Raw genomic sequence first — 13,579 nt, 5'->3', positions numbered from 1 at the left:
ACACCCTTTATAACATGAATCAACCTGTACACACACACACACACACACACACTGGAATCACTCACATCCTCACAGTAACAGTGATGGAATTTAATCTTCACACCAAATAACATGATTCAACACACACACACACACACACACACACATCAAACACACACACACACACACACACACACACACACACACACATCAAACACACACACACACACACACACAAACACATCACACACACACACACACACACACACATCACACACAGCGTAACTCACTGATCTCTCATATCTCAACAAAACTAATTGTTGAAACACAATCTGCTACACAACAACATTTCATGTTTCTGTTGTATATCGTGATTGTTGTGTTTGGAAAGTGTTGCTTGCTTTAAAATAAAAAAGTAACGCTTTACATTAAGGTCCTTTATGAAGCATTTATAAATGTGTTCATTAATGATTAATAAATCATTTACAAATACATTATAAAGCAGTTATAACTGCATGACTAAAAAGGGATTCCAATGAAACACCTGTCAAATAGTGAGCAGCTATAAGAACAACCACACAGCATCCTTCAGTGTCCAGTCTGACAGACTATATTACAAACAACATCAAGATAATTATCAATCTGCTTTCCAGTCAAATAAATGATGAATAAATACATTAATTAAGCATTTATAACACGTGAGTTACACTGCTCACATTTGGCAGGTATTTCGTTAGAATCCTTCTTTTTAGTCATGCAGTTATAACTGCTTCATGATGCTTTTATAAATGATTTATTAATCATTAATGAACACATTTATAAATGCTTCATAAAGGGTACGTTAATGTAAAGTTTTACTTTTTTATTTTAAAGCAAGCAACACTATCCAAACACAACAATCACGGTATACAACAGAAACATGAAATGTTGTTGTGTAGCAGATTGTGTTTCAACAATTAGTTTTGTTGAGAAATGAGAGATCAGTGAGTTACGCTGTGTGTGTGTGTGTATAAATTCATTTATAACTGCGTTATAAAGGGCACCGTAGTGTAAAATGTTACCCTTTGTGTCATTTGTTCAGTATCTGAATGAAATCATGTCAATATTCTGAACAATACCATGATTGTAGAGTGTATAACCGTGTTATTACGGTAATGTTTTCTGTAAGAGAGCGGCAGGATGTTTTGAATGAATTCTGTCTGGAAGAAACAATGCAGCAGGTCATACGTTGTGTGATTAAACATTACGTGTGTGTGTGTTAAAACTCCCTCCTGCAGGCAGTGGTTTTATGTGTGTTTGGGTGTGTCTCGGCTGAGGTGAGGCCATGAATCAGACGGACGTGCCACACCCGGACGACAGCACTGCCAGATCACCATGACAACCAGATGAAGTGTGTGTGGGGGGCCTTATAAAAACACGGATACACACACAAACATTTTTAAGGTTTTAAGTCTGTTGTCTTATGTTTGCGTGTTCCTCCGCTCATGAGGTGTGTTTGGTGTCAGAACATTCATCATCAGTGTGTTGTGTTGTGTTGTTCATGTGCTGCAGGTTCACACACGCTCGCGAGTCTGGAACATTAGATTGATGGAGAGGGCGGAGCCTACTGGGGGCGTGGCTAACGTTTGTAAACACTGTTTATCTACTCACACAGGTCATTCAGACGCATAATAATCTATATAACATCATCATGCCTTCAATGTTTCTATAATTAAAAAATCTCTAAACTTTAATAACTCAAACACGGTATAAACTCTCAGAGTCGATATGGCAAGCCGAATTGTCTTAAATTGTCCCCAGCGCCATTCGTCGTGATGAAGATCTGCTGGAAACTTCAAAAAAACATTATAGATGGGAAATAAGGCCTCTGGCTCCTCAGATATGGAAAAGAGAAGTGGAGAAACGTGCAGAAAATCTAAGTATGTATGAAGCTATATCATTCATCTCGTTGTGAGTTTAAAGGAGCTTTATGTAATAATTTTACTGAATTTTGTAGACATTCAGGATACATGCTAAATTCACATAATGGTTTGTCCAAAAAGCAATGCCATAGCCAGATCCTCCACTCCGAAATGTGTGTGACCCTTTCGGGTACTTTTCCGTTGCAAACTTAGAAATAATTACTATATTATATTATAACGAGGACTAATATATCATTTTATTAGTTATTTTAACGAGACAGTAAAATGGCCTGTAAATACGACCTCTGAAGGACGCGACCTCTGAAACAAGCTGCTGATGGAGTTATATTTGCAAACAACAAAACCACCGCAAACATACAATTGATCAGATAAACGTACAGTGTAAGAGTTGATGCTTTCCATTACAGTGCTGTAAGCGTCTGGAAACTCCTGTGAGCGTCGAGTCTGAGGAGGGGTGCCAATATTTCGACTGCGACACCAAGCTCAACCGCTAGGTTTCAATGTTACATACGGCTCCTTTAATGTTATCATAGATATGGCGGCACTAAAGGGGGACTTCGCCCAGGGCAGCATCCAGGCTAGAACCTCCACTGACTGTCCAACACAGTCTCATGGGAATTCCTGGCTTCTATTAATTTGTGTTTCCTGACACCAATTTACCATTTTTTCGTGTCACCCAGCACGACTTTCAATCGATTGAATGTTAATACACGTTATCTTTCCTATGTATAAATATATATGGATGCAACATGATGGGAGTTCATACCTATTACAAGGTGCCTCATTGGTGTGAATTTCTATTTGGTATGTTTTGTTATGATTTGATTTGTGACGTCAGGTTAAGGGGCGTGGTTAGGGAGCCATCTATCGTTGCTTATAAGGCCTAATACTGTAATAATGTTTTAATTTATTTAAGTAAGATTGAAATCAGTACAAAATAATACTGCGTGATGTATAAATAAGGAATATTTCGCTATCTATGTATCTTTTTATTCATTACGATAATGTTGTGTATTTTTTTTCACAATAATATGCATATAAAATAATGTTGCATATAAGAACGTTTGTTTGTTTATTTTAAGGTGCATAATGACACCTAGAGGAGCGAACGTGCACAACTATGTTCCTCACAGCGACCTTTATTTTGAAGGGTTTGGCGGCTTTTATTTTGTGCGCGTCTTCAGAGCAGGAAGCAGGAAGTGTTGCGCACACGCGTGTTCGTTCATTCATCAGAACAGTGTTTATTGTGATATTAATCATCATCATGATTAAAGAGAATCGTTGGGTTATTCCTGTAAATGCTCCGGCGTGTATGGAGAGACATCTGGACGCTGTACACTACAGAGCCGGTCAGTTTATAAGATCTTATAAGTACACGTTTATTTCTGTTTAAACATGCACGTGAGATCTTTACTTTAACTCTTTTTCTGCGCACGCGCATCACATCAGAAATAGTGTAAAATAACTATAGTACGAAAGTTGAGTGTATTTGTATTTATTGCTGTTTGATCAGGAAAGTCCCGTTGATGTTGCAAACCTCTTCTTCCAGATTGTCCCGACCAAACGTATTTAGTCAAATAAACTAGTGATTTTATAATAAGATCAAGATTAATGTTCACAGCAGTCATAATGCACACAGTTTATTTCATAGAGAAGGAAAAGTAAGGATTGTGTTTGTGCTTTTATACGATTAAATGTTTACTATTGTATAAAAACATAAACTATTACATTATTAGCATTTATTGCTTGTGTTTGTTGATTTGAAATCAGACAATAAACTGATTCAATATTTTCTTATTTTGGAGATTAAAAGCGAGTTGACACTCATTGCCTGTTTTATATCAGACGTGGATCAGTTTTGGTTATACATAACCTTTACAAAATCTGAGGTTTATAATGTATGGTGTTAATTGACATTAATAATCATGATTACGGCATTGATAATCAACAATAATGATTTAATTTGAGTTCTGCAGCCCTCTCTGGGTTTTTATATCTATTTTTTATATCTGCCTTGCTTCTTTGCAAATGAAAAGACTTCAATCCTTTTGCTAAAGTGACCCAAAAGCAATCGGACTACATTACTTTTATAGTGTGATACTTGGATTACTTTTTACAAAGTAATTTGTAACTCTAAATGGTGAATTGATCAGATGATGGAGAGGAGACTCGTGCACAGATGTGTGTTCACGTACGTGAATGTGTGTGTTGTAGATGGGACACTGCTGCTTGCCGCCTCCAGTCTGGCGGGTCGCTGTTGGCAGGGCTCTCTGTGGGTGTACAGTGACCCTAAACTGGCCCCCAGCGAGGGCTTCTGTAAGGCGGGCGTACAGACCGAGGCAGGAATCACTGATGCCAGATGGATCTCAGACAGAGCCGTGCTGCTGGCGTCAGATACAGGTATGAGAACACAGATGAGTGTGTGACGCTCTGTGTGATGCTGTGATGATGACGTGTGTGTCGCAGGTTCAGTGGAGTTGTGGACTCTAGCTGAAGACGAGCGTCTGCTGATGAGCAAATTCACACATCATGAGCATGATGATGTTGTGACGTCTGTCAGCGCGACTGCGGGTGGTCAATACGCCGTCAGCGGTAGTATGGACTGCAGGTCAGCAGGGGGCGCTGTGGCTCTGGGGTGGGCTTTTGGGGTGAGATCACTAATGATTTCTCTCTCTGTTTCAGTATTAAAGTGTGGGATCTCAACCAGGAGACTGTGATCAACTCGTATAATGGTGAGAAACGTGTCAGGGCTACAGGAAGTGATGTAATGTTTCTGGAGTATGTATCGTGTCTGTATGTTTGACACGTGTGCGTCTGTGTTTCAGCTCACTCGGAGGCGGTCAGCTGTGTGTCGTGTTCACCGCTCGATGAGTCTCTCTTTCTGTCCTGTGCTCAGGTCAGCGCGCACACACACACACGCACACACACACACACGCACGCACACACACACACACACACACACACACAGGAGAGCTTGTGTTCGAGTGTGTAACACTCTCATATTCACCTGCAGGACGGCCGGCTGCTGATGTGGGACCGACGGAAACCCAAACCTGCCACCCGCCTGGGTAAAACACACACACAGAGAGAGAGAGCTGGGGTGAACGGTGTTATGTCAGTAATGATTAACTGATCCAGAGAGTTTGTGTTTCTGTTCCAGAAGAAACTGATAACTGTGTGTTTCATAACACTCTCAATCAAAGGATTAAATAAAGATTCTACTTGAAGATAAAGCTGCTGATTCTCATCACGGTTTTATTATCATTTCAATAATAAGTACAGGCAGGGTCCGCAAAGCAGAGGGTCTTGTGTCACACCAAAGGGGTTTATTTCACGATAACAGACGGCTGCTTGAACTTTATCCCTCTTATTACACGACTACTTGCCACATGAGATAAAACTGGACATGAAATGCGAATTTGAAATATTTGACCTCATTTTTGCTGAATGCCGACTATCCGCATCCGCGAGGAAAAGACGTTTAGTTTCAGTTCTAAGGTTAACATCACAAACAGGTAATTTGTTTTAATTGTCATATATGCTATTTAAAATACAGATTTATATTTAAATTGTCAAAATAAGTAGATTTGGTGCATCGCGGTTACCGTCTGTAATTAGTTTTGAGCGGTTGCAAATGTCCAGAATTCCAACGAGCCGTGTAATAAGAGCATCTTTTGTCTGAAATAACACCATAACCAGATTTAATATTTTCTTATTTTGGAGATTAAACATGGGTGTTGACACTCTCATATTTGTACATAATACACATTTAAATTGACAGAATTGTGCCTCCTGCTTTGCGTCACACGTGAATCAGTTTGAGTTATTTCTTGGTTATATTTCCCTCCCTGTATGTTGTTTTATCATCGTTTAATGTAAGAACTTAAAATCTCATTGTTTATCATTCATGTGTTAGATGTGGTCTCTCCGAGCTGCAGTCCCACTTCTGTCGTCTGGCACCCTCATCAAAGCAACACCATTGCATACGGTAAGTGAACCACGTACCCCATGATGCTTTGTTTACATCTGCGTTTGAGTCTGAGCTTTTAATGTGTTTGTGTGTGACGTCAGGTGATGAGTTGGGTCGAGTGACCATTCAGGACCTCCAGACGTTAGACGGCAGACAGACGGGAAACATTCACAAACGTAGAGTTTCCAGACTGATGTTTTCCTCCGACAGGTACAAACCCTCTCTCGTGGTTTTCAATGTGACACAGCACATTGGTTAGAATTTCTTTTAAATGCAATAGAATGCTAAATAATGCGATATTCAGTATGCGATACGATAATTATTTTTCTAAAATGAATTTAAATTGTATTAAAATATATTAAAGAAATTATCTAACCTACATATATTTCACATTATTTGAAGAAAAAGAAAGCATCACTACAACTTCTGAAAGTGAACAGCCATGATTTAATGTTGCATTAAACAAATCTGACATTTTGTAAACAAACAAAATTAAATATAACACATTTTTCCAGGCTGATTGTTGATTGACTTGTGTCAGAGCACACGCACGCATATCCCAACTAACATCCACTTAAAACTTTGACCATGCATCTATTTTCAAAGAATTAAATAGCGAATTTAGCGCAAACCATCGTGATATGCACATGTTCGTTATTTCTATATATTGCACAGCCCTAATTCTGTATCAAATCAATCAAAATGTGGAGCCACATTGACTTCCTCACATCTCTATATAGACTATATCACATAGGGCCTTATGAACCTTTGTCTGTACATGAATAAAGTATGATTGAGCCACATCTGTGTAAAAATCAAAGATGCTGACGTGTTTATAAAGTCGTTTGTTTGTAAATCTGTTGATTATTATGGTCTGTTTGCGTGCAGTTCACCTCTCTTGGCCTCCGTCAGTGATGATTGCTCGGTTGCTGTGGTTACTGCTGAGCTCAGAGAAATGTGAGTATTGACGCAAACCCCTCTCCTGATTGGCTATCTGCGTAGGCTCGGATGAACCAATGAGAGGAGGGGACACAACACGTCCAAACAAGCACAATAGAACCGTGTCTAAAATGACTACTGTACTTTTTCACCGCTTAACAATAAGGAAAGAACGTCTTTCCATGGTATCTGATATTACGCCATAGTGGTTTCTCTACATCATGGGATCATCATGATACTTTATCTACAAAGATGATGAGGCGTGTTGACTGGTATGGTTTGTCTGCGTTTAGTTATCGGGACAGAAGGCATCAAGATTTCGTGCGTGCCGTGTGTTGGGTTCCCGGCGGGTCAGACATGTTGACCACAGCGGGGTGGGACCATCAGGTGCTTCATCACAGCGTGGACCAATCACAAGCCTAGACGACGACATCAAACTTATTCCTCTAGTCAACTAGAATCCACTAGTCAACTGCATAACCCGAATATAGATTTGTTCATTCTGATTTATTTCATGTATTATAGCAATTAGTATTTCATAAATGTATCTTCACAGAAGTCAAATAAAAACTCTCACATTCATTACTGTCGCTGTCATCTGTTTATTACTGTCATTATCGTTTTTATTACTTTTTACAAAAGCCGTGAGAGCGTGTCAGAATTTATACTGCAGGACTCGAAAACATGTGCGCCATAAATTACACTAAAATAATAAGTATTCTTTATTTACAGTTATATTCTTAACATTTTGTCCAGTATAACAAATATATATTTCTACAGCAATGACATAAAAAAAATCATTTTTGAAGGATCTTTGTTCGAAAATGTATAACTACAAAAAGCAGCAGAAACGAAAGGCATCTATATTTACTCTTAACTCATGGGTGAATCTATAACGGCGTTTACTAAACATCATCAGATCTTTGGATTTGTTGCGTTGCGTTTTTACCAGGAATCATCCAGCACCATTACAAAAAGAGCTGTTACAACTGAAAACATCCGATAACATCACACAAAGGTTACAATTAAGAGCGTTGACGTCATTGATTTTTTGGCATTGACAGCAACGTCTAAATAGCCTGGAACCGATAAAACTAATTACAATGAAATAATTCAGTTGACATGAACATGTCATTATTGTGAGTTTGTGCATAGTTTATATGTGTATATATGTATACATACAGACACTGTTTACGTAAAGGTCTCACTTTACTGCTCGTGTTCGGAATCTTTCTGAGAGCTGTAAGAACGTCTGTGATGTGAGCAAACGTACAGACAACCTTCCAACAAACAACAGAGTTACAGTAATACTTTAACAACAACGAAAAACCAGCAAACAAAATACATTTCTGAATGTTTTAAATGCTCATTAACAATGTAAGAATCACGTCTTTAAATCGACGTTTTTCTCAAACGTTTAGCAACAATGTAATAAATATCGAATTCTCTTTTAACGTCACTGCAGAAATGTTCAGAGAATGTTAGCTGGGATTAAAGTGAAACGATCCCATGTGTCAGGTAGGTGTTTGGTAGGCACATTTGTCTGGAACCAATCCAGATCAGTTTTTTATTACTGGTGTTATGGGCTGTTTGCTTCCTGGTCTCACTATGAACGTCTTTCCAAACATCTGTTTGCCTGAAGGTCCGTTACTAGACAATAAAGATGACAAAATATTGCTTATGGTATCTATTAATCAGAATAAGAATCTTTACTCTTGTTCTTTAGCAATTTTTAAAACGTACTTAAAATGTACTTTCTTTGTAGTGCTTATGTAGTCTTACCTTGATCTAGATGAACTTGATAAATCTTGAGCCTTTTTGGCTGCTTTGTTCTCCAGCTCCTTCATGTCCAGACCCTGAGGTCTCGCTGGCGGGGCGGAACTGCGGGTTTGGAGAGGTTTGGAAAATACAGGTGGCGCCATTCCTTCGTCATCAGAAAGTGGAGAGTTCCAATCGTCGTTGAAATCTGCCTCTTTCTGAGGAAGATGCTGGTCCATCTCCAGCATCTTCCTTTGCAGGATACTGAGCAACGTCGACTGGCTGGGCGTGGCAGGTGGGGGGGCCTGGACCGGCGGTGGGGCAAATTTAATCTGAACCGGCGGTTTCGGTTGGATAACTGGTGGAGGGCATGGGGCTTTAGGAGGACAGGTGGGGGGTTTAGGTTTGGGGGTGATCAGTGGACTGTTGGTTACTGGTGGAGGCATAGGCGGTTTAAAGGATGGAGGCGTGGCTTGTAAAGGGGGGGCAGGGGCGGGGTGAGTGGGAGGTGGGGCTGGGTGTTCGTCTTCTGTGTCAGAGTTGGCAAACTCAGGAGGTGGTGGGATAAACAACATCTCTTTGCCGTTTTCCTCATCTCGGACAGGAATACATTGTACCCCAGCTGAAATGTTCGTAGGGGTGGGGTTTAGACGAGGGGTAGAGCTTAGCACTGACTTTGTGTATGGGCCATTTGAGATGTCAACTTTAGTAGACAGCGGGACGACCGCTTGGGTGTTTGTAGTCGGCTTGAATTCTACAGTGGCTCTCTCTGACAGGTCTCGAGGAATGATGGTGAAGGAGCTGGGTTTCTCTACGTTAGGTTGTATGACAGAAGTCTGGGGCTCACAGGAACTGCTGTTCTGTCTGGACAGACTGTTCTTCTGCTTTTCTCTTTCTTTAGAGGCCATCAGCAGAGCGAGTGGTGAGGTGGATGTTATATTCTTCTTCCCCGAGCTCTCCAGCCCTTGTGTCTTCAAGTGTCGATGGTTCAGGAGCGGGCTGTACCTGTGAGACCTGCCAGGTATGTCCCCATGAGTCTTCACCTGGCCAACATCAGGCTTTTCTATTTTAGGTGAGAAATATAGAGGTGTTGTAGCCTCAGGTTCTGGATTGATCGTCACCTCTTGCTTGGTTGGTTGACTTGGAGCTTGAATCTGGACACTGTCAGGAATGTCATTCTCCAGCTGAGCGGCAGTGCTCCCACGACGTGCCGGTTTGACGGGTGGCACCGATTCGACTTGTTGGAGAGATCCACCGCTGTTCCCGTTGACATGAACCCCAACGGGATTGCCAGTGGAGTCTTCCAGTAACAGAATGGACTGGACTGGCTTCTCCCTGTCAACCTGCCCGGTGAGTACAGTGCCTTTTGGCATTTGGTAAAGTTTGGCCGTGTTCTGAGGGTTGAAGCTGGAAGGCCTTGGGGTAGAGGCAAGTGGGGGTGTAGGCGATCTGGACTGGATGTCCACATTGGGTATGGAGGAGTAGCGTATTGGTTTCAGAGGTGGCATTTTCTGGGTTTTGGGAAGGACAGGTGGAGGTTTACCCAAAGAGGGAGGTGGTGGCGGTGTAAATTTAGGGCAATCTGGGATCTCTTCATAATCCAGGCTGGAGACAGAACCTCTGAAGCTGGATGTGTCCGATGGAGGTTTGGGAGGTGCCATTGGAGGAGGTCTGAGGGAGGCCAGGTCTAACTCATCACTGTAATCAGAGCCTTGATGTGACGGAGGTTTAGGAGGCTTTATGAGAGGTGGCGTCAAACTTGCTGTGTCTATGAATGTATATCTGTCACCGTGACTCGGGGGAGGTGGAGGGATGAACGATGGAGGGCGCTGGGCCGCTGGAGGGGGTGGAGGGGCGGAGCTGGGTGGAGGGGGTACAAATAATTCCCCCTCACTCATGTCGTAGGCAGAAAGCTTTCCTCCATTTTGGAGGTTTCTGGGGCTTCCTGAAAAGGAACCAAATGTGAAAATCAACCACTAGTTTAATAACTTGACAAAACCTCCAAACAACAGAGAACAAGATCATGGAAACTTTGAAGGGAAGCGCAGTATTCAATGTGGTAGACCCTTGGCGGACAACATTTCAATTCTCTTTGATATCTGAGATAAGTCATGCTTTGGGTTTGGGGTGGGGATAAGGTTTTTCTACAGAAATGTTGTCCCAGTGTCAACAAACTATGTTGACACACAAACTTGGCAAATCAAGTAGACCCGAAAGATTCTTTTAAGTAACACAATAAAACAGCTCTTGATCAAACACAACGATTTTCACGACATGAATTCCCAAATCCTTCACCGCAGATTCTGAATTGTCAACTCACCTCTACCGTTCACTGTAGGTTCATTGAAGGGAGGCAGAATTGGAACTTTGGGAGTCGGAACCGCAAAGCCTTGGAAGGAATCATTGGACTGTGATTTAAAGAGAAACAGGGGTCAGAACCTCTGAAAGTTCAATCTGTGATCTTATGAGACGGTTATGAGATGAGGGAGCCATCAAACATGCCTGTTATTGCAGGAGCAGCGGAGTCAGAGTTTGGATTTCTAGCCACTGAACCAACCAGTTTCCCTTAACTATTCTGCAAGATTATGGCATTCCAGGATAAAGATCATTTATCGGCCTATCCGTTTCCGTCTTTATTTCTCGGACGCACACAGCTATAGCTGTAAACTACAGGACTGTCCTGATTTTAAATCTGGTTGAATCAGTGTTGTGCGTGTTTTTTATGTAAATCCTTGTCAATGACTCATGGACGTTCTTCGCCCACACCCTATGAACACAGCCGTGAGACGTTCAGGGAAATGATCTGAATGCTAATCTACACAAATATTTCCCTACGAAACATCTTAAAGGAATAGTTCATACCTCTGTCGTCTTTTATTCACTCTCAGGCCTGGTAGCACACATACATCTAGGAGACGTCTATTTAATGTCTACATTTACATCTGAAAGAAGTATTTTTTTATGGTTTGCTCATCTGCAATACGTCTCAAACATTTTTCCGTCAGATGGCATGTAGGCATTTAAAAGACGTCTGTAAGATGTTTATGATTTAAAATGTGAGCGTAAATGTAAAACCGACGTTTATCAGATGTTTTTACACAGCAGGTGTTTTCCAGATCTTTAGCAGACGTCTTACAGACATACCTGTGCTAGATGGGATGCGATCGTAAACCTGTATGCAAGTCTTTCTTCAGTAGAAAACAACAGTATATGTTTATATTGTGTTCATACAATGGAGTTCAGTGTCGTTTAATTATCAACATTCTTGGAAATATTCTTAAATGATGACAGAATTCTCATGTTTGGCCAAGCGATCTCTTAAGATGTGTTCAGATTAGCCTTCAGAATGAGTTTAGCGTTCTCTCGCTCTCTTATTTGAACGAAAAAGGATTTCATTCTTTCTCTTTCATATTACAGACAAGCAAAAAGAGACACACCCCTGAAACAGGCATGTTTGTATAATGACATTTCTCCACATTTCCACGGAAAAGCCCATATCACTGTCCTCACAAGGTATACAGACTCAAACAGAGGTTATTAAACACTATTTATACACTAAACAATATTACTTGCACATGTTTTCATTTGTCAGATCATGACGTACGGAGCATTCAAGGTTCACTTTATCAGTCTGTCGGTTCCCTAGGAATTGCATTCATGACCTTGAAGTGGGCGGTGCGTGGAAACACCCGCTCGAGATGTGCTTCATGTCACTCCTTCAGTGCAAGTCTATGAGAGGTTTTAATTATTAATTAAAAAGGAATCACATCTGTAGATGTTTATTTAATTGTAGTGATGCTACAAAGAACCCATCTGATTCTCATCAGACGTCAGAAAACGTGTGCGCGCAGGTGACGGGCCGCGAGTGGCTGTCTAAACAAAATGCGCGTATTCAAAACAGCATCTGCAGGTCTGTCAGAGAACCCGGAGCGTCTGACCAGCGATGAGACGGCGCGCAGGAACATCTGAATCATCTCCAGAGGTCAATCAGTCAATCGGGTTACGACATGAACCTGAATGTGATGACTATGATGTCATCGTATCACCACGGTGATATAAACACGCAAGTTTTCTTCAGTCCCAGTGAAAGTTTGTGTTTGTATATTGAGGGTGTGTATGTCCTGAAGCGAGAGGTGTGTCCGCGAGCGTGTGTGTGGGAAGGTTTCGCTCCGTTTCTATGGTTAAGTCCTTAGAACAAATATCACAAAAAGTTGAGTACTATCGTGGTTTAACGATGGTATTGTTGGTGTACACTATATACGTCCTTGCACATGCACAGTATACATGAAGATATCATGGTATCATTACTGTGCGGTGGTATGTTTCTGGAATGGTTATTACATTGTACTCCTCTTAGGAACATGCATTAGGGCACAAGGGCGGTATCGGACGCCAAGACCGCCGTATTTCGAAAACGTGTCGCTGTATGGACATGTTTTGAGAAGAGGGCATTTTGTAGAATAACATTCTTAACATTTGTACATTTCCAAAATGGTTAAAATCTTAAATCTATTCTTGTCATTTGCTTTACATTTATTTGAATGGCTGTATGCTTAAATGCTTAAAGGGAACATATGTGACTGATCAGCGTCGATCATTTACACAACAAACCCACTGAAGTACAGCGGACTTCAAAACAAACACCGCGTGTTTAAATATGTCATACGTGACCGGAATGTTCTTACACTTACCATGAAGTGTTTGACCGTCGGCCGTGAACGAACTTTAGCGGTTCCTGACTCTGGAATGGCAGCCGAGTCCAACATCAGCTCCACGGGTTCTACAAACATCAGAACAGCCGACAGCTCAAACTCACAGACAGAAGAATAACAGGTTCATATGAACTTCAGAACATGTCAGAGGTCAAAGTTCGTCTGTTTATATCATCACACAGAGATCACTTTAATATCTTGGTTATTTCTCAGAGATGAAATGTAGAGAAAGTGGAAAGTCTCTTATGTTTCTCCTTAGAGTCATAAATCTGACGCGTGTGTGTCTGTCAATCGAGTTT

At 41.1% G+C, this 13,579-nt stretch overlaps 2 protein-coding genes across 2 annotated transcripts; one reads left to right on the top strand and one right to left on the bottom strand.

Annotated features, from left to right (window-relative positions):
• Window positions 1-3,013: 3,013 nt before the first annotated feature.
• wdr77 (WD repeat domain 77) lies at window positions 3,014-7,392 on the top strand. Its single transcript, XM_079471310.1, has 10 exons — window positions 3,014-3,250; window positions 4,116-4,301; window positions 4,368-4,509; window positions 4,584-4,633; window positions 4,727-4,797; window positions 4,915-4,969; window positions 5,818-5,889; window positions 5,973-6,081; window positions 6,760-6,828; window positions 7,104-7,392. The coding sequence occupies exons 1-10, from the start codon at window positions 3,022-3,024 to the stop codon at window positions 7,231-7,233; spliced, it is 1,113 nt and encodes a 370-aa protein (XP_079327436.1). The 5' UTR covers window positions 3,014-3,021; the 3' UTR covers window positions 7,234-7,392.
• On the bottom strand, window positions 7,300-13,343 carry LOC306902607 (uncharacterized protein). Its single transcript, XM_079471309.1, has 4 exons — window positions 13,260-13,343; window positions 10,889-10,976; window positions 8,593-10,513; window positions 7,300-8,460 (listed from the first exon to the last, which is right to left on the bottom strand). Exons 1-4 carry the CDS (start codon window positions 13,332-13,334, stop codon window positions 8,370-8,372), a joined length of 2,175 nt encoding a protein of 724 aa, XP_079327435.1. The 5' UTR covers window positions 13,335-13,343; the 3' UTR covers window positions 7,300-8,369.
• Between the last annotated feature and the right edge of the window lie 236 nt (window positions 13,344-13,579).

Source organism: Barbatula barbatula (assembly GCF_947034865.1).
Source record: "Barbatula barbatula genome assembly, chromosome: 13".
Classification (NCBI taxonomy): Eukaryota; Metazoa; Chordata; class Actinopteri; order Cypriniformes; family Nemacheilidae; genus Barbatula; species Barbatula barbatula.
This window is presented reverse-complemented; position numbering and strand designations above follow the sequence as displayed.

Coding starts and splice junctions, on each gene's coding strand:
- wdr77 (XM_079471310.1), top strand. CDS start 3,022: ATGTTCCTCACAGCGACCTTTATTTTGAAGGGTTTGGCGGCTTTTATT. Junction 4,634..4,726: donor TGTGATCAACTCGTATAATG/GTGAGAAACGTG, acceptor TCTGTGTTTCAG/CTCACTCGGAGGCGGTCAGC. Junction 6,082..6,759: donor CTGATGTTTTCCTCCGACAG/GTACAAACCCTC, acceptor GTTTGCGTGCAG/TTCACCTCTCTTGGCCTCCG.
- LOC306902607 (XM_079471309.1), bottom strand. CDS start 13,334: ATGTTGGACTCGGCTGCCATTCCAGAGTCAGGAACCGCTAAAGTTCGT. Junction 10,514..10,888: donor ACCTACAGTGAACGGTAGAG/GTGAGTTGACAA, acceptor GTTCCTTTTCAG/GAAGCCCCAGAAACCTCCAA. Junction 8,461..8,592: donor TCAAGTTCATCTAGATCAAG/GTAAGACTACAT, acceptor TTTATTGTCTAG/TAACGGACCTTCAGGCAAAC.